At 45.3% G+C, this 26,835-nt stretch overlaps 1 protein-coding gene across 2 annotated transcripts in view; it reads left to right on the top strand.

The window, feature by feature from the left end:
- Positions 1–26,835, top strand: part of MYO18B (myosin XVIIIB) — a 275,393-nt gene that overhangs the window by 131,209 nt on the left and 117,349 nt on the right. For both annotated transcript variants that reach the window (XM_081842590.1, XM_081842591.1), the window contains 5 exons: positions 11,650–11,758; positions 15,739–15,863; positions 20,821–20,975; positions 25,453–25,576; positions 26,339–26,539. In XM_081842590.1, coding sequence (XP_081698716.1) covers positions 11,650–11,758; positions 15,739–15,863; positions 20,821–20,975; positions 25,453–25,576; positions 26,339–26,539 — 714 coding nt within the window. The remainder of the gene's footprint in view (positions 1–11,649; positions 11,759–15,738; positions 15,864–20,820; positions 20,976–25,452; positions 25,577–26,338; positions 26,540–26,835) is intronic.

The following is a 26,835-nucleotide window of genomic DNA, read 5'->3' as shown; positions in this document are numbered from 1 at the left end:
TTTACTTTCTTGGGCTCCATGATCACTGCAGATGGTGACAGCAGTCACGAAATTAAAAGACACCTGCTTCTTGGGAGGAAAGCAATGACAAACCTAGACAGCATCTTAAAAAGTAGAGACATCACCTTGCCAACAAAGGTCCGTATTGTAAAAGCCATGGTTTTCCCAGTAGTGATGTATGGAAGTGAGAGCTGGACCATCAAGAAGGCCGCTCGCCGAAGAATTGATGCTTTTGAGTTATGGTGTTGGAAGAGACTCTTGAGAGTCCCATGGACTGCAAGAAGATCAAACCTCTCCATTCTTAAGGAAATCGGCCCTGAGTGCTCACTGGAAGAACAGATTGTGAAGCTGAGGCTCCAATACTTTGGCCACTTCATGAGAAGAGAAGACTCCCTGGAAAAGACCCTGATGTTGGGAAAGATGGAGGGCACAAGGAGATGGGGACGACAGAGGACAAGATGGTTGGACAGTGTTCTCAAAGCTACCAGCATGAGTTTGACCAAACTGCAGGAGGCAGTGGAAGACAGGAGTGCCTGGCGTGCTCTGGTCCATGGCATCACGGAGAATCGGACACGACTAAACGACTAAACAACAACAACAATATGGCCAACTATTACCCGGTCTCAGATCTTCCATTCTTGGGCAAGGTGATTGAGTGTGTGATTGCTGAACAACTCCAGGCACGCCTGGAAGAAGCAGACCATTTGGATCCCTTCCAGTCAGGATTCAGGCCTCATCATGGGACTGAAACTGCCTTGGTCGCACCGGTTGATGATCTCTGGCAGGCTAGGGACAAAGGTGAAAGCTGTTTCCTAGTTCTGCTGGATCTCTCAGCGGCCTTTGATACCATTGACCATAGCATCCTTCTTGACCGTCTAGAGGAGCTGGGAGCTGGGGACACTATTATACAGTGGTTCTGCTCCTTCTTCCTGGGCCGTGTTCTGAAAGTGGTGGTGGGGGATGAGTGTTCAGACCCCTGGGCTCTCACTTGTGGGGTGCCTCAGGATTCTGTCCTCTCCCCCATGCTTTTTAACATCTATATAAAGCCGCTGGGAGAGATCATCAGGGGGTTTGGGCTGGGTGTTCATCAGTATGCGGATGATACCCAGCTCTCTCTCTCTTCTAAATCAGAACCAGTGAAGGTGATGAAGGTCCTGTGTGAGTGTGATGGCCTGGGAATCTGATTCAGAGGCTGAACCGGAGGAATCCCAGCCTGCACAGGAGTCCCTGCCTCCAGGGCCGGCTGAGCCGGGGCAGGGCCTTGAATCTGAAGCACCTGCACCTGTGCCAGATCCTCAGGAGCAGACACCAGATGAATCCACTCGGGCTCCAGAGATGATTGAGGACCCATTGCCTACAGGTGCGCCTCTCCCAGCCCTGTCAGCGGAAGGTGAGCCTCCTCCTGGGTCCAGTAACCCTCCAGCCTCTCCTGAGCTGCAGAGGCTCAGGGCAGAGAGGCGGAGGGAACTGGGTTCTCTCAGGAGGAGTGCTAGCCTTAAGGCCAGGAGAGGCAGGTCACCTGTGGGCCGGGACCGCCCCTGGCCTCAGAGAAGATAAAGGCCAGTCAGCCCGGTCCCAGGTTGCGGGAGCAACGTCGCTGGAAACCTGCTTCTGCCAGCACCCAGTCCTGTTCTTCCGGAGTTCCCGACCACGCCCGGCTTCTTGTTTCGGATCCCACTTCACCCTTTGTAGACTTTCTCTAGACCCTTGACCCAGGACCGGACTCTGACCATGCCTCACGGTAACCTCCCCCCAGGACCAGCACAGTGAGTGTCTGGAGGCAGTTGTAGGATGGATGGTGGCTAACAGATTGAGGCTGAATCCTGACAAGACAGAAGTACTGTTTTGGGGGGACATGGTGGGCAGGTTTGGGTGACTCCCTGGTCCTGAATGGGGTAACTGTGCCCCTGAAGGACCAGGTGCGTTGTCTGGGAGTCATTTTGGATTCACAGCTGTCCATGGAGGCACAGGTCAATTCTGTATCCAGGGCAGCTGTCTACCAGCTCCATCTAGTACGCAGGCTGAGACCCTACCTGCCCGGGGACTGTCTCGCCAGAGTGGTGCATACTCTGGTTATCTCTCACTTGGACTCCTGCAGTGCACTCTATGTGGGGCTACCTTTAAATGTGACCCGGAAACCACAACTAATCCAGAATGCAGCAGCTAGACTAGTGGAGTGGCTGCTGAGACCATATAACACCAGTCCTGAAAGACCTGCAATGGCTCCTAGTATGTTTCTGAGCACAATTCAAAGTATTGGTGCTGCCCTCTAAAGCCCTAAACTGCCTCATCCCAGTATACCTGAAGGAGTGCCTCCACCCCCATTGTTCTATCCGGACACTGAGGTCCAGCTCCGAGGGCCTTCTGGCAATTCCCTCACTGTGAGAAGCGAAGCTACAGGGAACAAGGCAGAGGGCCTTCTTGGTAGTGGTGCCCGCCCTGTGGAACGCCCTCCCATCAGACTTCCGGTCGGCGCCAGCGATTAATGGCGGACTTCTCCCGGAGCTCTGAGAGAAGTCTGCTCCGTGGGTTCGGGTCCTGCTGCTACGGCAAAGCGGGGACCCTTAGAAATCGCAGGCAGTGAAGCCTGCGAACAAGGAGGCTCGGCGGGTGCCTTAGGGGTCTCCCCAAACCATGAAGGAGCCTTTTTAAAGGCTTCGGAACGGCGCGGGGGGAGCGCGGCACTGAGAGCTGTCACCCAGTCCGTGGAGCGAAGCCGCATCACCATTATCGGAGAGCGCTGATTTCTTCCGGCAAATTGCACTTAAAAACAACTACTCGTGAGTAGGACTAAAAAGCTTAAATTGGACTTAAGAATTTTATAAATTCCGTCACGGGAAAAGGTACAAAAAGGAAGTCTGCCTTTCCCGATCTGTAGACATAGCAAAGCAAAGAGACTGCTAAACTGTAACCTTTGAAGACTGTATCTTGCCTAAGTGTAACCCATTGACAAAAAGCAAGATTTAACCCCCCACTTAGCCAGCAGGAGCGGTGGGGGAGAATTCCTGTTGAAAGTTTATTACCTGCATGAAAGGAGAAGGGAAACTATATCCATTGTCTTTGCATCCTGAGGGAGGACAGCCTTGAAAGGGATAAAGACCTCTGAATTGTGGAATAACTTTGTGAACTTTATTGAACTTTGTTGAAAGATACTATATTTGAGGACTGCCTTTTAAAACTGTTACATATCTGCAACTATTTAGAAAAGAGCTGGGACTAGGGCTTCTCTCTCTTTGTAAGAAGAACTAGGGGGGATTTGCAAAGAGTATCTTTATTTCAAAAGACTGTGAAACTAAGTTGGGAACTCCCCCCCTAGAGGAGACTTTGTTACTTTTTGAAACAACTAAGCTACTAGAAGCCCAGCCAGTGGAAATTTCCTATTGAAAACAAACTCTCAAGCCTGAGACTGACCTTGGCTGGGCATGATAGTGGCATGGCAAATGACAAAAGAAAGAGAATCATTTCAGGAGAAAAGTCTTAGATCCGGCAGACAATACAGAGTTGATACCTCACAGCAAAGAAGGGCCTCACTGACAGGAGCAGCTGCTGCCTCACAAACAAAATCTAAAACTATGTCATCAGAAGGTGTTTTGACCAAAGCATTGGAAAAAATAAATCAATCTTTGGAACTTCTCACGAAACAAGAGAGTGATACAAGTAAACAAGTTGCAGAAACAAATAAAAATGTAGCTGAGATTTCAGCAAAACTTGATTTGAATACTTCAAGCATAAAAGAATTGGGAACACAAGTTAACGCAAATGCTCAAAATATAGAGAAACTTTTAGAAGAATCAGCAACTACTAGGAAAATTGCCGAGGAGGCAAAGGAGCTTGCAACTGCAACACAAGAGAGAATACCACCGGTTGTTAAGAAACTGGCGGACCATGATTTGTCCTTTGCTATGCTGGACCTACAAAGGAAAGAACGGAATCTAAGATTGAGATTTGTACCAGAAAAAGAACAGGATAATTTGGTGGACTTTCTTACAAAAGAGTTCCTTGACTTTTGGCAAGAGGGCCTAGAAGAGGATGAAGTAAAGATTGTGAGTGCATTTAGACTTGGAATAAGACAAAAACAGAACAAGGCAAGAGACTGCTTGATTACTTTGAGATCAAAGGAAGAAAGAGATAAAATTCTGAATCTGCACTACCAAAAATTATTGGAAATTGAAGATTCTTCTGTGGAGATTTTTTAAAGATATACCTAAGCCTATTCTAGATGCGAGAGGTGACTACAGAGAGCTGGTTATATTATTGAAGAAAAGCAGAATCTTCTTTAGATGGGAATTTCCTCAAGGCCTGTCTTTTAAATACAGAGGGGAAAAAATAAGAATCAAGACACCGAGTGACAAAGACAAATTTTTGAGAGAACACGAAGAAGATCTTGTGAAGGAGGTGGAAGCTGGAGAGGAACCAACATCATCGGGAAAAGGAATCCTGGACTTAGCGAACTTATCGTTTGGATTGCAGCCACCGACAGAAGAGGAACAACAATTAGAAGCTGTAGGAGGAGTAAGTAAATAACCCCATCATGGCTTTGCGACTTCTGAGTTGGAACTGTAATGGTTTGAACATTCCTCGGAAGAGGAAGAATGTATTTCATATATTAAACAAACAACAATTGGATTTAATTTGCTTACAAGAGACACATGTGATGAGAGCACATAGAAGATTACTTATTAACAAAAAATTAGGACAAGAATTTGTCTCATCTGATAGAGTGAAAAAAAGAGGAGTTGTTATATATGCAAAAGACAGATTGATGCCGAAATTGATATTTAAAGATGAACAAGGAAGATATCTGGCAATTGAAATTCAAATCCAAGGACAGAAATTTTTGATTGTAGGAGTCTATGCACCGAATGAAGGTAAATCTGAGTTCTTTAAGAAGTTGCATGAGACCTTGCTGGACTTTTTAGAATGGAATGTAATTTTGATGGGAGATATGAATGGAGTTGTCTCTACAAACATGGACAAAGCGCAAAGACAAGTGATATCGAAGGATGGAAGACTACCAAAAACTTTCTTTGAATTGACTGACAATATGGATCTGGTTGACATCTGGAGAACAAAGAATCCCCTTGAGAGAGAGGGAACCTTCTTTTCTGAAGCCAAAATGACCTGGACTAGAATTGACCAAATATGGGTTACTAGAGGATTGGCACCAAAGATTAAAAAAAGTGGAAATCTGCCCCAAAACATGCTCTGACCATAACGCCGTGAAGATGGAAATGAACCAAACAACAGCTGGCACCTTCAGATGGAGAATGAATGACACCCTATTCAGAGATAAAGAATTCCATAAAAAGGCCCAAAAAACATTGAGAGACTACTTTGAGATCAACCTGAAGACCAGTGTTGAAAAAAGAGTAATCTGGGATGCAAGTAAAGCCGTTATGAGAGGGTTCTTGATACAACAAAATGCAATAAAAAAGAGAAGCCAGAATGTGGCTCATAAAGGTTTTAAAAACCATATTGTCAGGAAAGCATTGTATAATGTCTGGATTAAAGATCAGAGCTTGCAGGGCAGCGGCTGAAGAAGGAGCAAAAAGGGTTTTTCTCCTGTGTGTGTTTCTTGTGGCTGATTAGCTGCTCTCCCTGTGCAAAGGTCAGAGGGGGCAGGGTTTCTGTTGAGGCAGGTGATTAGCTGTGGGAGGAGCAGTTTGATCCATCTTTAGATTTAGGGGAGATAGTCTCAAACGTTTGTTGGAGGAAACCTAGGTTTTTGGGGGGGGAGTTATTTGTCCTGTCTTCACGCTTCTTATGATGGAGTACCGCTGTAGCCAGCTCCAACGACACGTTCTCAAGATGGAGAGTGAGGGAACAGCTGCAGTCGCCTGCGGTTCCTGCACAATGTTTGCCATCTTGCCAAAGGTTGCAGACAGCTTTACCTGCAGCAATTGCATGTTGGTTGCCCTCCTAAAAGACAAAGTCCAGCAACTGGAGGAACGTGTGGCTACGCTCCAAAGAATCAGAGAGCTGGAGCTCTTCTTGGAAGCAACAGAGCACACCGTCTCCACCAAGGAGGAGACAGGGGACTCCCCTGAGAAGGAGGCTAGTTCACCAACACAGGAGCCAGATATATGGAGAAACGTGACGCAAAGAAGTAGGAGGCCCAGGGTTCGCTCTGATTGTTTAGAAATATACAATCGCTTTGAGGTCCTCTCCCCTAGAATGGAAGACGAAGAGCAGACTCCATTTGAGGATCTCTCCCTCGTTACAGTCGATCAGGTATATGAAGACGAGCAGCAAAGTCAGTCCTCAGGGAATGTGCAGGCGACCTTGGAACGGACAGCTCACGAAAGAACCCCGACCAGACCTAAGAGGAGGCGTGTAGTGGTGATAGGGGATTCCCTACTGAGGGGAACAGAAGCAGTGATCTGTGGGCCTGACAAGATGTCTCGGGAAGTGTGCTGTCTCCCCGGGGCTAAGATCCAAGATGTAACTGAACGACTGCAAGGAATCATAAAATCCACTGACAAATACCCCTTCCTCTTGGTTCATGTGGGAACCAATGACACTGCAAGCAATAGCCTCCAGAAGATCAAGAGAGACTATGAGGCTCTGGGCAGGAAATTGAAGCAATTAAATGCACAAATTGTCATCTCATCTGTCCTCCCAGTTGAACGACGTGGCCCAGGGAGAGAGCGAAAAATAGTGGAAGTGAACAGCTGGCTTCGCAAATGGTGTAAACAGGAACGGTTTGGATTCTTAGATCACGGACTGCAGTTTCTTGAAGATGGACTTCTGGCAAGCGATGGGCTGCACCTCACAACAGTTGGGAGGAATGTTTTTGCCAAAAATCTCAGAAACCTCATCAGGAGGGCTTTAAACTGACTAACGTGGGGGAGGGAGACAGTGCTCCTGAAGGTAGGAGTCTATCAATTGATGAAGATGATCATCCAAATGTCATAGACCAAATGGAGCAAACAGCACGCAGACCTAGTGGTGGGAGGAAAAAATCCTTAAATAAGAGACACGGGGGAATGATTAATGGACTTCAATGTCTGTACACTAATGCGCAAAGCATGGGTAATAAACAAGATGAGCTTGAGCTCTTGGTACAGCAAACTAAATATGACATAATAGGCATCACTGAAACCTGGTGGGATAAGTCCCATGACTGGAATGTAATAATGGAGGGATACAATCTATTTCAGAGAAACAGACCAGACAAGAAAGGAGGAGGAGTGGCGTTATATGTCAGGGATGTGTATACCTGTGAAGAGATCCAAGATTTAGAACCTCAAAGCCAAAGTGAGAGCATTTGGGTCAAAATTAAGGGAGAGATGAATAACAGGGACCTCATTGTGGGAGTTTACTATAGATCCCCAAGCCAAACGGAGGACATAGATGATGCCTTCCTGGAACAGATGGCCAAGCATGCAAAAGGAAGGGAGATAGTAGTAATGGGGGACTTCAATTACCCGGATATTTGCTGGATGTCAAACTCAGCCAAGAGCATAAGGTCAAATAGATTCCTCACTGGCCTTGCAGACAACTTCGTTGTCCAGAAAGTGGGAGAAGCAACAAGAGGAACAGCCATTTTAGACCTGGTCCTAACCAATGTTGATGACCTGGTTAGTGGGGTAGAAGTGGAAGGATCATTAGGCGCGAGTGATCATGCTCTTCTGAAGTTTACTATACAGCGGAAAGGAGCAGCCAAGCATACTAGGACTCAATTTCTTGACTTTAAGAAAGCCGACTTCATAAAACTTAGGGAAGTGCTGGGTGAGATCCCATGGACAGTAATACTAAAAGGAAAGGGAGTTCATGATGGCTGGGAGTTTGTTAAGAGGGAGATAGTAAAAGCACAACTTCAGGCAATACCAATGAGACAGAAACATGGAAGGTGCCTAAAGAAGCCAGGGTGGCTATCTAAAGAACTTTTAACTGAGTTAAGATTAAAAAAGGATGTGTACAAAAAATGGAAAAGGGGGGAAAGCACCAAAGAGGAATTCAAACAAATAGGCAGCACGTGTAGACACAAAGTCAGAAAAGCTAAAGCACAGAATGAACTCAGGCTTGCTAGAGAGGTTAAAAGCAACAAAAAAGGCTTTTATGGGTATGTTCGTAGCAAAAGGAAGAAGAAAGAAACAGTGGGGTCACTCAGAGGAGAAGATGGTGAAATGCAAACAGGGGACACAGAAAGGGCTGAACTCCTCAATGCCTTCTTTGCCTCAGTCTTCTCCAATAAAGAAAACAATGCCTGACCTGAAGAATTTGGAGCAAATGATTCAGCAGAGGAAACACAGCCCAGAAGAACTAAGGAGATAGTACAAGAATACTTGGCTAGATTAGATGTATTCAAGTCTCAAGGGCCAGATGAACTGCATCCAAGAGTATTAAAAGAACTGGCAGATGTGATCTCAGAACCATTGGCAGTCATCTTTGAGAATTCCTGGAGAACAGGCGAAGTCCCGGCAGACTGGAGGAGGGCAAATGTTGTCCCTATTTTCAAAAAGGGGGAAAGAGAGGACCCAAATAATTACCGCCCAGTCAGTCTGACATCAATACCAGGGAAGATTCTGGAGCAGATCATTAAGCAAATAGTATGTGAGCACCTAGAAAGGAATGCTGTGATCACCAATAGTCAGCATGGATTTCTGAAAAATAAGTCATGTCAGACTAACCTGATCTCGTTTTTTGACAGAATTACAACCCTAGTAGATGAAGGGAAAGCAGTGGATGTAGCCTACCTTGATTTCAGCAAGGCATTTGACAAGGTGCCCCATGATATTCTTGTAAGGAAGCTGGTAAAATGCAGACTTGACTATGCTACCACTCAGTGGATTTGTAACTGGCTGACTGACCGTACCCAAAAGGTGCTCATCAATGGTTCCTCTTCAGCCTGGAGAAGAGTGACTAGTGGGGTGCCACAGGGTTCTGTCTTGGGCTCGGTCTTATTCAACATCTTTATCAACGACTTGGATGATGGACTCAAGGGCATCCTGATCAAATTTGCAGATGACACCAAACTGGGAGGGGTGGCTAACACCCCAGAGGACAGGATCACACTTCAAAACGACCTTGACAGATTAGAGAACTGGGCCAAAACAAACAAGATGAATTTTAACAGGGAGAAATGTAAAGTATTGCACTTGGGCAAAAAAAAATGAGAGGCACAAATACAAGATGGGTGACACCTGGCTTGAGAGCAGTACATGTGAAAAGGATCTAGGAGTCTTGGTTGACCACAAACTTGACATGAGCCAACAGAGTGACGCGGCAGCTAAAAAAGCCAATGCAATTCTGGGCTGCATCAATAGGAGTATAGCATCTAGATCAAGGGAAGTAATAGTGCCGCTGTATTCTGCTCTGGTCAGACCTCACCTGGAGTACTGTGTCCAGTTCTGGGCACCACAGTTCAAGAAGGACACAGACAAACTGGAACGGGTCCAGAGGAGGGCAACCAAAATGGTCAAAGGCCTGGAAACGATGCCTTATGAAGAACGGCTAAGGGAGCTGGGCATGTTTAGCCTGGAGAAGAGGAGGTTAAGGGGTGATATGATAGCCATGTTCAAATATATAAAAGGATGTCAGATAGAGGAGGGAGAAAGGTTGTTTTCTGCTGCTCCAGAGAAGCGGACACGGAGCAATGGTTCCAAACTACAAGAAAGAAGATTCCACCTAAACATTAGGAAGAACTTCCTGACAGTGAGAGCTGTTCGACAGTGGAATTTGCTGCCAAGGAGTGTGGTGGAGTCTCCTTCTTTGGAGGTCTTTAAGCAGAGGCTTGACAACCATATGTCAGGAGTGCTCTGATGGTGTTTCCTGCTTGGCAGGGGGTTGGACTCGATGGCCCTTGTGGTCTCTTCCAACTCTATGATTCTATGATTGTATGATTATATGATAAAGACCTGCTGGAGAACAAAACTCCAAGCTGGCTGTCACCAATGGAGGCAAAAGCTTTGAAAAAACTTAATATGGAGGCTAAATGGCGAAAATATTGTGAAATTTTAGAACAGGAGGCCAATAAGTGGAAATTGCAGAGTTTTGAGAATCTAAAAGACAAAGTGCGAGACTGGCTTCATTATTATCAAATACTGGAGGTCTATAAGTTGGACAGGAAAATTGGCTTTCAGGTGGAAAAATCAAAACTGGAAACAGAGTTGTTAGAATCCAAAACTAAGAATTTGTCAAAAATGTATAACTTGCTGTTGAAATGGAATACACAGGATGAAACAGTTAAATCAGCTATCATTAAGTGGGCACAAGATATTGGTCATAACATTATGTTCGCTGACTGGGAAAGGTTGTGGACCACCAGTATGAAATTTACGGCATGTAATGCCTTGAGAGAGAATATTATGAAAATGATCTATAGGTGGTACATGACCCCAGTCAAGCTTGCAAAAATTTACCACTTATCAGATAACAAATGTTGGAAATGTAAAGAAAATGAAGGTACATTTTTTCACCTCTGGTGGACATGCCCAAGGATTAAGGCTTTCTGGGAAATGATATATAATGAAATGGAAAAGGTATTTAAATATACCTTCTTGAAGAAACCAGAGGCCTTTCTCCTGGGTATGGTAAGCCATGTGGTGTTAAAGAAGGACAGAACTTTTTTTATGTATGCTACTACAGCAGCAAGGATTCTTATTGCAAAGTATTGGAAGACACCAGATCTACCCACCCTGGAAGAATGGCAGATGAAGATGACAGATTATATGGGACTGGCAGAGATGACTGGCAGAATCCGAGACCAGGAGAAAGAGACAGTGGAAGAAGATTGGAAGAAGTTCAAAGACTATCTTAATAAACATTATAAAATTAATGAAGGCTAAAAAGATATGGGTTTAAAAATTAGTGGTTTGCAGGGGCGTCGATTAAGGAAAAAGAATAGAATTATCAAAAACTATGGGAAATATGGGAATGGATTTGCTGATAAGACAAATGAGATTAGAATACAGAAGGGGGAGGTGTGAGGAGGTCGGGGAAAGTAGGTTTAGAAAATAAGGTTTGAATTTATACTTATTTTTGGTTTGTCAGTTTATGTATGTTTTTATTGTTGTCTGTGTTTATATGTGTTTATTCGAAACTTTAATAAATATCATTAAAAAAAAAAAAAAGGAACGCCCTCCCATCAGATGTCAAGGAAATAAATAACTATCTTACTTTTAGAAGACATCTGAAGGCAGCCCTGTTTAGGGAAGTTTTTAATGTTTGATGTTTTGTCATATTATTATTATTAATATTTATAATAATAATATTCTGTTGGGAGCCACCCAGAGTGGCTGGGGAAACCCAGCGAGATGGGTGGGGTATAAAGAATAAATCGTTTTGTTGTTGTTGTTGTTGTTGTTGTTGTTGTTGTTGTTGTTGTTGTTGTTTTATTATTATTATTATTATTATTATTATTATTATTATTATTATTATTATTAAAAGATCCTTAACCTCTTGAGAGGCTCCGTGGGAGCAGCTGTGGGTGGTGGACATGAATGTGGGTTCAAATGTACCAGCCCTCCCTTTAACACCTGTGTATATTTTTGAGGGATTGATTGGAGCTCTCTTTTAAGGGCACACGCTTGGCACTTGGGTTCTTCTGGGATTGCTGTGGGAAACCCTGGTCTCTGAGAGCCTGCAAGGAGCACAGTGGCTGTGCAGCATGTGGAGCAGGCCATCTGAGTCACTCTTCTGTTTCAGACCAAGCATGACCAACTGCAGAAGAAGCTGGAGTCGGCAGAGAAGCAGCTGGAAGAGGCACAGCAGCAGCTTCATTTGCACGAAACTGGGGCAAGCAGCTCTGGCAAAGGTAGGGGGCATCCTTCAAATGGCAGGCTTTCTTACTTCATGGCATCTCCTTCCTCCAAGTCTAAGTTCACTCTCTGAAATGCTGGACCATATTTTAGGTAACCAAAAAGTTGTGTTTTGAGGTGTCGTTTTCTTCCTTCCTTCCAAATCCATTCCTTCCCTTAAGCCTTAATTTCCAGCCTCCTTGTAACTTAGTCCCCTGCTTCCCTCCCCTGTTCTTTTCTCTCTGCCATCATTCCAGATTGCTCCATCCAACAGTTCTCAGGAGTGACATCTGTCTCTCCTCGTCATTCTGACTGGAGAGAGGCAGCAGGGTGGTGTTGAGAGTATGTCAGTTTGCGTAAAACCTCATCTTGGCTGCCCTGGAGAATTTGTGCTCCAGATATGTCAGGCAGATTTTGTAGCAGCAGATTGCTCAGGAAGCCTTGCGAATTGGTGTTTCAGTGTCCGCACACAACAGCTAAGGTTATTGTGAAGGCTGAGAGAGAAAGGAGCTGAGTTTTATTTCCTCAACTCCCCCCCCCCCCCCGCAATCCCCGGTACCAAGACTGTGCGGAGATGTGCAAAGGCTCCTAATTTGTGGGGAAATTGTTTTAGGTGGCTGAAGTTATGGCAAATCCACTTCAAAATGGGAGCAAAGGCCTTCTTCCTGCATACAGAAGCCAACTGTGCTGGCACCTGAATCTTACATCAACAGCACAAGCAACAGAATTCATACCCGAAGCAGTGGACTAATTTAGGGGGTGCATAGCAAACTGTGTGACATGCATAGCTCTGTCTGCTGATGGAGATGAATGGCCGGGAAGTTCAGAAGGAACAGTTAAGGGATGCCACCACTGTCCCCCCACCATCTACCCCCTGAAGCACTTGCTCACTCTGCCTAATGATAGAGCTGGCCTGTGATATTTCAATCCAAACACTACTTCTGTGATACAGGTGGTACCATTCAGCAATTTGCACTAGCTTCTGAAGTCATACCATTTTAAGCCATTAGCTTTCATTTGTGTTCCCACCACATGTGCTTAAGCCCTGCAGCCATGTAGATCAAGGAACTCCATCAAACTATCTCACAAGTTTAGTGCAGCGGATTCTGATGTGTCAGCATCATTGCTATCATTTAAGACGGATATTGACAAGCTGAAATTTGTGCAGAGGAAGGTGGCCAAGATGATGAAGGGTTTAGAAAGCAAACCTTATGAGGAACAGTTGAGGGAGTGTATGGGTAGCCTGGAAAAGAGGAGACTGAATACCTGGAGGGCTGTTACCTGGAAGGTGGAAGAAGCTTGTTTTCTGTTGCTGCTGCTGCTGCTGCTGCTACTTCAGAGGGAAAGATGAATTCAAATTGCAAGAAAGGAGAGTCCAACTCAACTGTAGGAAGAACTATCTGACAGTAAGAGCCATGTGTCAAGAGCTGGAGTCAAGCGTAGGTCAGCAATAAAAAACATGATTTCAGTGAAAACTCTTTATTCAAAGAAACCAAAACTGTGCAGGCCTAGTGATCCCAGCACTCTTTCCAGTAGGTATTGCCTCAGTGAGGCAGCACTCTTCCCACTGCTCTCTGAGGCTCCTGCTCTCCAGGGTCTTTCCCAAGCAGTCGCCAACTGCCTCTGTGCACAACCAATCTCTGCTCTGCTCTTTTCACTTCTCTGCATGTTTTAGGAGACCAAGGGTTGGGTTGTAGCAGGAGGGGGAGACTCCCTGGATTGTTCATCTGCCTGACTCAGCTCTGCTTCTTAGCCACCCTCCTCTCCAGCCTCCACTTCAGCCTCAGAGTCTGAACTGCTCTCTGCCACAGCCACTTCCTGCTCACTAAACCCTGTTACGTCTTCTGCCTCTGACACCTCCTCCTCCCAGTCTGCTCCCTCTTCTTCTTCCAACCACTCATTGTCCCACCACCAACCCCCTGGCTCTGAGCCTTCTTCCCCTGGGGTTTCCCCAGTTGGTGCCTCCAACCACTTCTCTGCACCGCCCCCCCCCCCAGTCCATGACACCATGGAGTGGAATGGACTCCCTTGAATGGTGGTGGATTCTCCTTCCATGGAGGTTTTTAAACAGAGTGTGGAAGACCATCTGTTAGGGTTTCTTTAGCTGTGATTTTTGCATTGCAGGGACTTGGACTAGATGACCCTTGGGGATACCTTCCAATTCTACCATTCTATGATTCTGTTACCTTTCAGCATCTCTGTTCAAGGCCATTTCAAATCAATGGGGCTATTTTGAAAGGAAAACAGGATGCCCCTTTAAGCCAGATATTGTTGGATCCCAACTCCCATCAGCCCCTTAGCTAGCATGCCCAGTGGTCAGTGTTGATGGGAGTTGTAGTTCAGCATCATCTTCAGGGGACCAGGCTGGGTACCCTGCCTTCAAGCAGAGTGCTCCATTTTATCAGAACCATTAAATAAAAAAGTTAGAAAGTGTATAAGGACAATACCTTTACTGGGTTAACCAAGATGTCCCAAAAAATTATTTCTTTTATCTGTCCTGAATTTTCCAGCATTCAGCTTCATTAGACACCCACACATTCTGGTGCTCTAAGAGGTGGAGAAATTTTCCCCCTCTATCCACTTTTTATCCACTTTTTGTGGCAGTGTTAAGGATAGTAGGAAAGGACATATTGAATAACTATTATCCTTCCTTCACTCACGCTAGTAAGTGCTGTAGCAGAGCAGATTCCCCTCAATATAGCTAAAAGCTGGTTTGGGGGTTCCTTTGAATCTCTTAGTTAGGATTATTTCCTGGTGTCCCCTTTGATCCCTCTTAAAAGAATAAAGACACAAGAGTCTGAGTAAAGTAACAAAAAGTTTACTCACATTTCAGTTCATGATTTGATCCCTGAAAGGCAGGTTTTACTTGGTACTTACACAAACAAAGTGTGAGTTACAGATAGGTAACCGTGTTGGTCTGCCATAGTCAAAACAAAATAAAAAAATTCCTTCCAGTAGCACCTTAAAGACCAACTAAGTTAGTTCTTGTTATGAGTTTTTGTGTGCATGCACACTTCTTCAGATACACTGAAACAGAAGTCACCAGACCCTTCTATATAGTGAGAAGGTGGGGAGGGGTATTACTCAGAAGGGTGGTGGGAATGGGTGATTGGCAGATAGCTGTGATGAGCCTGTTGACGACCTGTTGTAAGACCTATTGCAGTCGTTAAGAGTCGTCAACAGGCTCATCACAGCTATCTGCCAATCACCCATTCCCACCACCCTTCTGAGTAATACCCCTCCCCACCTTCTCACTATATAAAAGGGTCTGGTGACTTCTGTTTCAGTGTATCTGAAGAAGTGTGCATGCACACGAAAACTCATACCAAGAACTAACTTAGTTGGTCTTTAAGGTGCTACTGGAAGGATTTTTTTAAATTTTGTTTAAACAAAGTGTGAGTTCATCTCATATGGAGACTGAACTCATGCACTGTTGGCTGAGAGTCAGCAGACAGCAAAATTACATTACAAAATGTAATTAAATTACAAAATGGCTGCAGGACAGCAGCATGGCAGCAAAAGAGCAGCAAGACAATAGAAAGACAAAACAGATTGAGAAAATGGCTCCGTGACTCGGCTCTTTTATGGAGTCAGTCAGAGCCACGTCCATCTCCCAGGTCACATGCAGGAGGAGAAAGCTCCAGACGAGTGGGACAGGAAGTTACCCAGACTGGATGTCCCCCTGCCCGTGCCCACTCTAGGGAAACAAAGAACGTTGCATTTGACTGCACCAATGAATTACACCCAACACTTTTCGTATCATGTTACCTCTTCTCACTTTTTCTCTAAACTAAACAGTTTCTTGTAAACAGCTGCCCTTTACAGCTCAGGACCCTGGTTGACACTTCTCTAATAACACAGCACTTCACTAGGTCCCCTGAAAATCCTGTGACCACAAGCCATTTGTTGTGCCTGCTTGGGTGCAGCAGCATCTGCATGGACTTTATTTGAGCAGTTTGGATGTGCAATGTAAATGTGTCTCTTTTGGCATTAACAGGAGATGAATGGCAGATGCGCCTGGACTGTGCACAGACTGAGATTGGATTTCTCCGGAAAAGAATCACACAGTTGGAGGAAAGGCTGGAGGCGGAGCAGACATCCAAAAAGGAGCTGGAACAAAAGGCAGGCCAAGGAGCATTGGCTGGGGTGGGGCCGTGTGTTTACATTTCCCCCCAGTGGGCTCCCATGTGCAGATCACTGAGCCTGTCATGAGAGTCTTCCTGAAGCTGCCCTTGGATGTCAGGCAGTGCATAGTTAGACTAGGGAACTCACTCCCACAGGAGGCAGTGATGACCATCAGCTTGGATGGCTTTAAAGGGGAATTGGACAAATTCATGGCTTTTGATAGCTATTACCCACAATGGCTATGCTCTGCCTTCAAAGTCAGAGGCAGCAATGCTTCTGAATACCAGTTGCTGGCAACCACAGGAAGGGAGAGGACTGCTCTTGTGCTCAGCTCCTGTCTGTGGACTTCCCACAGTGAGAAAAGGGCTATTCTCTCCCTGCTGGCTTGCTACTCCTTCTGGGTCTTAATCCCTGTTGGCTTTATGCCTTTGACACAGTAGTTAATGGTGCCCACCGGCCTGGACTATTCTGTATACCACAGTTTATAGAAGCCCAGAAAAATGATTCAACTCCCAGTGCAAACAATTGGTATAGATCAACCTTCCCTAACCTTGTCTGTCTAGATATTTTGGACTGCAACTCTCACCAGCCCCAGCTAGCACTTAATGAGAGCATATTTTATATTTTAGTTTTTATATTTAAGACCATTTCTCTAAGTGGTATACAAAAAACCAAAGCAACAACAGACAGCTTGAACCACAACGGGTTTTACAAAAATACAGAGTTACTTATAAAAATGTTACAGTAAAGCAAAAATTCTAAATACATGTAAGCCAATATCAGTTCCTTCTGCTCCTGGAATACCCACCCCTCTCGGCCTCACCCAGGACTCAACTTACCCACCCTGGTACCTGCACCCAGGGCCTAAACTAACTCACAGCTGTTCCTCGGAAATCTCCCACAGAGGGGAAGGTTCCTAGAAGCTCCTGCCATCGCCCTAGTCTCTCCCTCCATGTATGCTTTTTATGGGCAGGCCCAAGGTGGAGGGAGCCTCATCAGGCTGCTGCCCACAGGTGTGTCCCACTCAGCAGCCAGCTGCCCTCTCCACACCCAATTCCAGGGGCAGCAGGTTTGGTGAGTTCCCCAGGGGGTCCCAATGATGGAAGAAGGATGCCCCTCCACTCACAATTCATTTTCCAGCCTCTGCCCTCTCCTCCTCCAACTGCTCTATCTGGGCTTCAAGACTGGCTCATTCAGAAGTGCTTGATGCAGCAGAATCAATTTAATTTTAATTGGTCTTAATTAATTAGATGATGTTCTGCCCTGCCGTTCAACTTTAAATGTTTGCAAAGCAGTTAATGACAAAAAGGCATCAAAATACCAGTGAATACAAAGATCAATAAGCAGCAATAAAACAAGACTATTAACTCCTTTTAAAACAGCAGCAGGAAAGGAGTGGAAGAGGGGGATAATAAAAGCAGAGACAGAGCAATCAAAGAGAGAGGAGCATCAATAAAAGCACACTGAGGAAAGCAGTAATACATTTATTATTATCATTTTTTTCTGTCCCACCTTTGGAGTAGCTCCTCATAAGAGGGCCTCCCTATGCAATGGCTAGGCAGCTATAATAAATGCACCAACAAGATTAAATGATTAATGATTAAAACAGCAATAAAAGGAAGTCCCTCTTCATGCAGCACAGAGTTAAACATGGGCACTCCCTCCCCCAGGAGGATGGGATGCCCACCAACTTGGATGACTTTAAAAGAGTCTTGGACGAGTTCATGGAGGAAAAGGCTGCCAGTGGCTGCTTGTCAGGATGTCAAGATGGCTCTGCTCTGCCTCCATGGTCAGAAACAGTGATGCTTCTGGATACCAGTTGCTGGAAAAGAGAGGAGGGGAGAGTTGCTTTTCTGCTCAAATCCTACTTGAGGGTTTCCTTTGGGGGCATCCAGTGAGGCACTGTGAGAAAGGAAGGTGGACTGGATTGGCCCTTGACCTGATCCAGCAGGCTCTCCTTATGTTCTTAATATTACACAAAATATAAGCATTGCTGGCTCCTTTAGGTACCATTTTAGAGGACTTTTAAGTGTGTGTGTGAAAAGAGAAACATGTTTAGGGCTGGGGCTTGCAGATTTCATTAAAGCCCCTCTCAAATAATGCAAGTATTGCCGTGAGATCACATCAGGGCATCTGTGATGAAGAAGGCTGTAGCTCCATGGAAGAGCACTGGCTTTGCATGCAGAAAGTAACAGGTTCCATCCCTGTCTCCATCTCCAGGAAGGACTGGGAGTGTCCCCTGCAGGAAACCCTGGAGAGCTGCTTCTGCCAGTCATTGCAGACAAGTGGAGGCAAATGGGCCAATTGCTGGACTCAGGAGAAGGCAGCTTCTGAGATCCCTTTTCAAATCAGCCTTTTATTTGGAACCATGAGCACTGGGATCTTTGCTTTTAGGGAAGGACTGTAGCTCAGAGTTTAGAGCACCTGCTTTGCATGTAAAGAGTCCCTGCTTCCTGCGGTTCCATCCGTGGCAGCATCTCCAGGGAGGTCTGGGAAAAGACCCCGGCCTGAGAGCCCAGGGAGCAGACAGCACAGAAGCAGAGCTAAATGGACTGATGCTCTGACTCCGTGTAGGGCAGATGCCTGCCTTCTATAAATAAACCTGGGTGGACTTGCGGTTTGCTTTCCAGCCCAAAGCCGCCTTGAAGAACTGCTGATGATCCCCAGGCTGAAGGAATGGGCAAGAATAACTACATAAATTCATGGCACATTAAAAAGTAATGAAGCTTCCGTCATTCTGGAGGGCTGTGGTGAAGGCAAACAACCCATTTGCATTCAGGCACTTGTCTGGAATTACAGGCTTCATTAATTCAACATTCAGCTTATTTAAAGGGACTCCTTAATAGCAATTGCTCTCTCTGTCACCTTCTTTGCAGAGGTTGGAGGACATGAGTTCTAGTGAAAAGGGGAGACCTGACCTCCCTAAGGAACACTTGTTTCATTCTGGCCCACAAGTGTAGCACCAGGAAATGTGGCTTCCTACTCGAAGGAAATAGAGGCTGCTTGATAACCAGCCCAGACTATTTGCCCATCTAGCCTGGCATCATCCACTGTAACTGGCAGCAACTCTCCAGGGTCCCAGACACAAAAGAGGTTGCATAAGGGCAGAAAAGAGCCCGTCTAAGTTAGATCAAAGGCTCATCTCGTCCAGCCACCTGTTTGAACCCCAGCAGCTGGTACTTGGGCAGGAAAGATTATAGCTCTCAGGACTAGTAGCTGTCCACAGTCTTCCCATCCATAAACTTGGTTAATTCTATTTTAAAGCCGTCCAGGTCAATGACCATCACTACATCTTGTGGGAGCAAATCCACTGCATGAAGAAGTCCTTTCTTTTGTCTTCAACTCTTCAGCTTCATTGGATTATCACATTGGGCTCTAGTATTATGATGAGAGAGGGAGAAAGACTTATTTCTCTATGGTTTGCACCTGTCTGTCATGGGAGACAGTGGAGGGGTGCTTCTTTGGGGGTGACGTCAAACCGTTGGAAAGATGCAGAGCTGCTGGGGCTGTGGAATCCAATGCTGGAGAGGCATGTTTTGTTGCAGCCGGGGCAGAGGAAGGTGTCCGGTTGTGCTGCTGCAGATGCACCAGGACGTTTCTTCTCCCAGCGGTCATTCCTCCTCTGCTCACTGCCGTGGATACACAACCTGTCTGTCTGTTTCTCTCCAGGTACTACAGCCAACTGCAATATACACCTCGGTAATGCCCTCCTTTTACTGGTCTTTCCCCTCTAAATTAAAAAGCCCCAAACAACTTTTCCTATTACCTGATCCTTTTTTATCTGAAGATGCCTTTGGGGTTTAAACCTGGAATCTTCTGCATGCCAAGCAGATGCTTTTGATGTGAGCTCTGAGACCTTCCCAGCACCTCAAATGTACAGACGCAATTTTTTATTTGGGTTGCCATGCTCAGGAAAGCATCTTACTCTTTTGTAAAAAGGGATTTGAGAAATGCATGGAGGGTTTTTTTAACTTGTGTTTTCAACCTAGATCTACAACCTGCACTTTCTGTTCCAAAGAAAACACTAGGCAGCTTACCAACATGATGTTAAAACAGCCATGGTTCAATAAATAGTCAGGAAACCTCCACCCGCATGAAACAATCAATTATGGACTGTAATAACTATATGATGGACTGTAATACTGTAATAACTAGACAGAACCCTCCTGTTCAGGAGCAGTTTATCCCTGAGTATTACTCAGGGATCCTTCCTAAAAGAGGCTCCTGGGAGGCTGGAAGGACATTGCTGGAACAACTCTTGGAATGGGGCAACTGGCTAAAATGTTTTAAAATATTTTAAATGGTTCTAATTTTGATTCCTCTGTTTTTATCAGGTTGATGTTGGTTAAATGTTTAGTTGGAGTTGGCGATTATTTTAATTTGGGTATAATTGTAAATTGTTTATAGTTGTTGTTGTTGTTGGTTTCTATTGGTTTATTGGTTTGTTTGTTGCTCGTATAGGATATTTTGTTTTTTAATGTTTGATGCTTTGTTGTGTTTTTATCTATGTTTCAAGCCCAGAGTGGCTGTGAAACCCAGCAAGATAGGTGGGATATAAATTAAAAAAATATTATTGTTATTATACCAGGTGTTTGGAAAAAAGAGAAGAGTAAAGCCACTGGCTAAGTTCCCTGCTTATGGTTTTCCCAGCCACCTGGCCAGCCACTGTGGGAAGCAGAATGGCCTTTTAGCCTGATCTAGCGCAGTTCTAGTTTTGTCCCAATGGACCCTCCATGGTCTGAGGCAGCTACCACTGAATTCCAGCTGCTGTTGGCAAGCAGTGGGAGAGGGCAATAGCAGCTGCTTGTGTTTTTTTCTGCAGGCATCTGCTTGGCAACTGGGCAAGTGGCAATGGGGTTTTACGGGGCCCACATCCATTGGGTGAGCATGTGACACTCCTGTGCGGGTCTCTCTTGTTTTCACTTCTCAACCCACCACACTCCCTGCCTTGCAGCTAGGTGAGGCCCAGAAGGCGTATGAAGGTGCCAGGCGGACAGCGCAGTGGCTGAAAAGAAAGTGTAAGCAGCTGACGTGTGATTTGGGAGATACACGAGTGTTGATGGAAAGCCAGCAAAGCCGGAACCATGAGCTGGAGAAGAAGCAGAAGAAGTAAGATGTGGGTGTTGGACTGGGGAGTTAGATCTTTTAAAGACTTTCTGAGATCTGCTATTTATTCAGCCCAACACAATTTGAACATACCTGCAGCGGGGCAATGGGGAAGCTAAGGAAACACCCCATTTCCTATGGGCCCTCTTTCAAAGGAAATAGTGTGGCTTTATTTCACCAACTAATGTCGTGCAGCAGTAAATTAATCAATGCAGAGTCTTCTTCATAAACAGTGTTGTTCAGAAACAGCATAGTTAAAGAGCATACACAGAGTGCTCATAGCAGCTATCTGACTCTTCACAGAGGCACAGTCTTAGTTACTGATTTACTAGAGTCCTGGAGCCACTCTGTCTGCAACAACACAACACACACACTGGCTGGGACACAAACACTGAGGCCCATAGAGAGGCTGTCTACTTTTATAGGGAGACTCGAGATGAGTCAAGAGTCACAGTGACTTAGCAGTTTGCTGTTAACAGCAGTTAGCAGGCTTGAATAATTGTGTAGGCCTTGTAGGCCTTACTGCTCTGCTCTCAAGAACCTTTGTCTCATGAACTAAGAGCATTAGAAGCGTGTTGAACGGAAGAAACAGTATTTGGGGTGATATTAGACAGAGGTGGACAGACCAGGCTGGACAGATTTACTTGGGCTGGTAGATCTCAAGGTGTGAGTGAAAACACGATCAGATGTGTGTTGCAGCAAAAAATATACCGTAATTCTCTTCTTCTTGTTGTTTAGTCGTTTAGTCGTGTCCGACTCTTCATGACCCTATGGACCAGAGCACGCCAGGCACTCCTGTCTTCCACTGCCTCCCGCAGTTTGGTCAAACTCATGCTCGTAACTTCGAGAACACTATCCAACCATCTCGTCCTCTGTCGTCCCCTTTTCCTTGTGCCCTCCATCTTTCCCAACATCAGGGTCTTTTCCAGGGAGTCTTCTCTTCTCATGAGGTGGCCAAAGTATTGGAGCCTCAGCTTCATAATCTGCCCTTCCAGTGAGCACTCAGGGCTGATTTCCTTCAGAATGGAGAGGTTTGATCTTCTTGCAGTCCATGGGACTCTCAAGAGCCTCCTCCAGCACCATAAACATTAGGAAGAACTTGTCAGGAGTGCTCTGATGGTGTTTCCTGCTTGGCAGGGGGTTGGACTCGATGGCCCTTGTGGTCTCTTCCAACTCTGTGATTCTGTGATTCTGTGATTCTGTAATTCAAAAGCATCAATTCTTCAGCTCTCACTTCCATACATCACTACTGGGAAAACCATAGCTTTTACTATACGGACCTTTGTTGGCAAGGTGATGTCTCTACTTTTTAAGATGCTGTCTAGGTTTGTCATTGCTTTTCTTCCAAGAAGCAGGCATCTTTTAATTTCGTGGCTGCTGTCACCATCTGCAGTGATCATGGAGCCCAAGAAAGTAAAATCTCTCACTGCCTCCATTTCTTCCCCTTCTATTTGCCAGGAGGTGATGGGGCCAGTGGCCATGATCTTCGTTTTTTTGATGTTGATCTTCAGACCATATTTTGTGCTCTCCTCTTTCACCCTCAATAAAAGGTTCTTGAATTCCTCCTCACTTTCTGCCATCAAGGTTGTGTCATCTGCATATCTGAGGTTGTTGATATTTCTTCCAGCAATCTTAATTCCGGCTAGGGATTCATCCAGCCCAGCCTTTCGCATGATGAATTCTGCATATAAGTTAAATAAGCAGGGAGACAATATACAGCCTTGTCATACTCTTTTCCCAATTTTGAACCAATCAGTTTTTGAACCAATCAGTTGTTCCATATCAAGTTCTAACTGTAGCTTCTTGTCCCACATAGAGATTTCCCAGGAGACAGATGAGGTGATCAGGCACACCTATTTCTTTAAGAACTTGCCATAGTTTGCTGTGGCCTACACAGTCAAAGGCTTTTGCATAGTCAATGAAGCAGAAGTAGATGTCTTTCTGGAACTCTCTAGCTTTCTCTATAATCCAGCACATGTTTGCAATTTGGTCTCTGGTTCCTCTGCCCCTTCGAAATCCAGCTTGCACTTCTGGGAGTTCTCAGTCCACATACTGCTTAAGCCTTCCTTGTAGAATTTTAAGCATAAACTTGCTAGCGTGTGAAATGAGTGCAATTGTGTGGTAGTTGGGGCATTCTTTGGCACTGCCCTTCTTTGGGATTGGGATGTAAACTGATCTTCTCCAATCCTCAGGCCACTGCTGAGTTTTCATCTTGGGTGCCCTGCTCGGCATAGTTCATAGCTTCTCTGAGTTATTCAAGCCTCTTCGCCACGGCAAGGCAGTGATCCATGAAGGGGAATGCTCTTCTAGGCCTCATCAACTGAGATCTAGTGTCCCTATCAAGGGAATTCAAGGCAGTATTCTGACTTGGCCTGGAATACTGTGTCTGGATGCCATGATTTAATAAGGTCCCTTCCAGCTTTACAACTCTATTATGCTGTGCATTTAGAGCAGGATCAGGGTTCCTCTGAGAGCATGCTCAGAACAGCATGCTTTTCAGGAAGGAACTGGTAATAATAACACATTAAAACTATTTTGCAGTCAAGGCCATTTCATCAGATTTAACCTAAAGAGATTTAGCTTGGCATCTAGTTTATTTTTTCAACTGGAGGTTTGTTTTCATTGGCTTGTCCTACACCTGGAAGTTTGATCGTTCAGCTGCATTATTTCATTGCTTATTCGCATGGCCAGGCAGGAGGTGACTTCTTTCACAACACAACATTCTATCCAGTGACACACACACACACACACACACACCCCCCGAAGTACAACTATGCTGGGAAGTAGCCAGAGATGAATCCCACTTCTTTCCACCCAAGAAACTGAGCACCAAAAGTGGGTTGAAATTTGCTCCCCTACACTCCACAGTTCTTCCAGGTGCAATGCTTCACAAGCCTGTCTTCTCAGGTGCAGCTGCCCTGCCCTTTCCCCAGCATGCCCCTGACTTCAGTAATGCAGTTTTAAGTCTTTATAGCACACGCTTCATTGAAGACGCTGAAACTTCCAATCTATCTCTGAGTCTGTGGAAGTTTGGCACTGAATTCTAAATGGCAAAGCCATTAATTATGAATGGGGGAGCTCGTGAATTGCTAATATAATCAAACAATTCAAATCTCATACCATTTATTGGAAGATGCTCAACTTTTTTAGAAGAGCTCAGATATTGGATGCTTTAAGTTCTTTATCAGAGCATCCTTTTTTAAAATAAAAGGGGGGGTGTATGGGAGTCTCAGTGTTGGCATCCATCCAGAAACCGATTCTCGGGTCTCAGGCAGAGATCGTTGCAGGCACTGCAAGTAGATCCTTTAACTCAAGGATTGAGGGTCTGCCACTGACCTTTGATCCCCGCTCCCCACCTCAAGGCCTACCTGCTTCATCTCTCCTCTGCTTGCACCCTGAGATACTGCTAGGGTGCTGGGGCCAGGAAGCAGGGTCCTCAGATCTCTTCCTGAGCACCCAATGTGTTACTGGGTAGGTAATGAATTTGGATTGTTGTACAGTTTTGGAGAAATAAATGCATTTAAGATGACCTTATCTAGAGGTTATTTGGAGGTGGGTAATGAAAAACTAATCAAATTGATTTGGAACAGAATCTGCTAGGAAATTCATTGGGGAAAACAGATTGAAGAGAAGCTTTTAGGGGGCGGTGATCTGAGGTGATTATATTTGGGCGAATTTGGACTGGAAATTAGTTGTTTCCTCCTACGACATTCACACTCTAAATCTACATCTATACCTATTAAGCTAGCAGCATATACACGTTTTATTCAAAGGTCAGTCTATGGGCCAGTGCCCCAAATCTTCTAAGTCCCCAGCAAAGCTTCTGCTTCAGCCTGCTGTAGTTGCCACCCAAATCCTGCAGTTGGTTAGGCCTCATAAGGTGCTGTGGAAAGGTTTATGGCCTGGTCTAGGAGAGCCAATGCGGTCTAGTGGTTAAGAATGTTAGACAAGGACCTGGGAGACCCAGGTTCAAATCCTCTCTTGGCCGTGAAGCTCACTGGGTGACCTTGGGCCTGTATCTGCCTCTCTCAGCCTAACCTACCTCACCGGGTTGCTGTGAGGATAAAATGGGGGCGAGGAGGACTATGTACACCACTTTGAACTCCTTGGAGAAAAGGTGGGATATAAATGCTGCTGCTGCTGCTAATAATAATAATAATAATACTCAGAAAGGTGGTATGTGTGTATATGTGTGTTTGTGTGTTTGTGTTCCTAAACCCACCTAATATATTTCATATTCATTTTAAAATATATGAAACAAATTTGCAATAAAGCTGGGCTTGCAAGCTGGTCCTGGCTCCAGCAACTGTCCTTAAGGACTTTGAGGCCACGATCGTCCTCTCCAGGTCAAGATTCATGTGTGGCCATCTACAGCTCTGGCCAAGACCCGGCAGCTCCCGGCCTGCATCTTTGCCCTGCTGTGGGACTTCCTGCTGGGAGTGATGGAGGGCCAACTCATGAGACCTTTTGCCCTTGTCAGATTTGACCTGCAGCTGGCTCAGGCCTTGGGAGAATCCGCCTTCGAGAAGAGCCTTCGGGAGAAAGTGTTACAAGAGAGCACCAGCCTTCAGTTTGAGCTGGGGAAGTTGCAGCGGAGCTTAGAGGTAAGGCAGGGCAGGGCAGAAGGAAGGAAGAGGAGCAAAGGGCACAAGGGTTCTGTGGTGGGACTAGATGACCCTTGAGGTCCCCTCCAACTCTACAATCCTATGGTTCTGTGAAATGTGCCACGGCAAAATGCATCCAGATATGCAACTGCTGGGGCACATATACAGGTCAGACAGCTGCACAAATCTTTCAGAATCTCAAAGTCTGAATTCGAAAGCCAACCTTCCCAAGTTTTTATTAATTGATTTAATTTCATGAAATTTATATACTACTTGGTTGTAAGAAAAACCTCCAGGTGGTTTGCAAAACAACGAAACATTAATATTATCAATAAGGACAATTCAAAAAACAGCTACATAAAAACCTTTGAAGAAAAAAATTCAAAAATGGCTTCAGAATTCAGGATCTCAAAATTTTTATTTTGAAATGTTTATTTTTGAGATGCACTTTAAAAAGAAAGCACATCTTGCCTAGTTTCTGATTTTAAATCCTATCAGCACCAAGAAATGGTACCTGTATTGTTTTCCAAGAATTTTTTCAAGGTACAGTATCTGAAATCGTTTAACTCTCCTGCCTTATGGATGCTGCATTTTAATGTTTTATTGATATTGTAAGTTGCCCAGAGAATGTTGTTGCCTGATGGCACATATATATAGATGGCAAATAAATAAATGATACAGTTGACTAAACTGTGGATGTGTCAATTTTTTCCCTTGTCTTCTATGTCCCCCAACCTTCACGATCCCCCCTGCCGACCCCAGCAAAAAGAATTGGACAATGCCAGCCTCAACCAGCGGCTTGTGCTGTTGAGCAGCCAGGTGCAAGAGCTCAGCACCCCCAAGGACCTGGATGCCAACTCGCTCGCTGCCCTCCAGAAGAAACTTTGGGACCTGGAGTCAAGAGCCTCTGAGCAGCAGAAGGAGCTGAGTTCCCAAGCAAGCACCATTGAACAGCTGGAACAGGTAAGGTGGCCTCCTGAGGAGGAAGTGATTTGGCTTTCATCAGCACTTTGGGTGCAACCTTGCCCTCCCTCTGTTCCAAGAGACCAGCTAGGAAGTACGGAGCTAGGCACAAGAGCTTGGGAAGAAGAGGACCATGCAAAACTCTCTTCTCCACAGCCCTCAGTCTCCCGCCCCCCATCTAGAGTCAACAGGACTGACCTCAATTACAGGCAAAACAAAATAAAAAAAATTCCTTCCAGTAGCTAACTTAGTTGGTCTTTAAGGTGCTACTGGAAGGAACTTTTTTATTTTGTTTT

This window comes from Podarcis erhardii, assembly GCF_964252035.2.
Source record: "Podarcis erhardii genome assembly, chromosome: 15".
In the NCBI taxonomy this organism is placed as follows: Eukaryota; Metazoa; Chordata; class Lepidosauria; order Squamata; family Lacertidae; genus Podarcis; species Podarcis erhardii.
The sequence above is the reverse complement of the archived record's forward strand: the minus strand, read 5'-3'. Positions and strand labels throughout refer to the sequence as shown.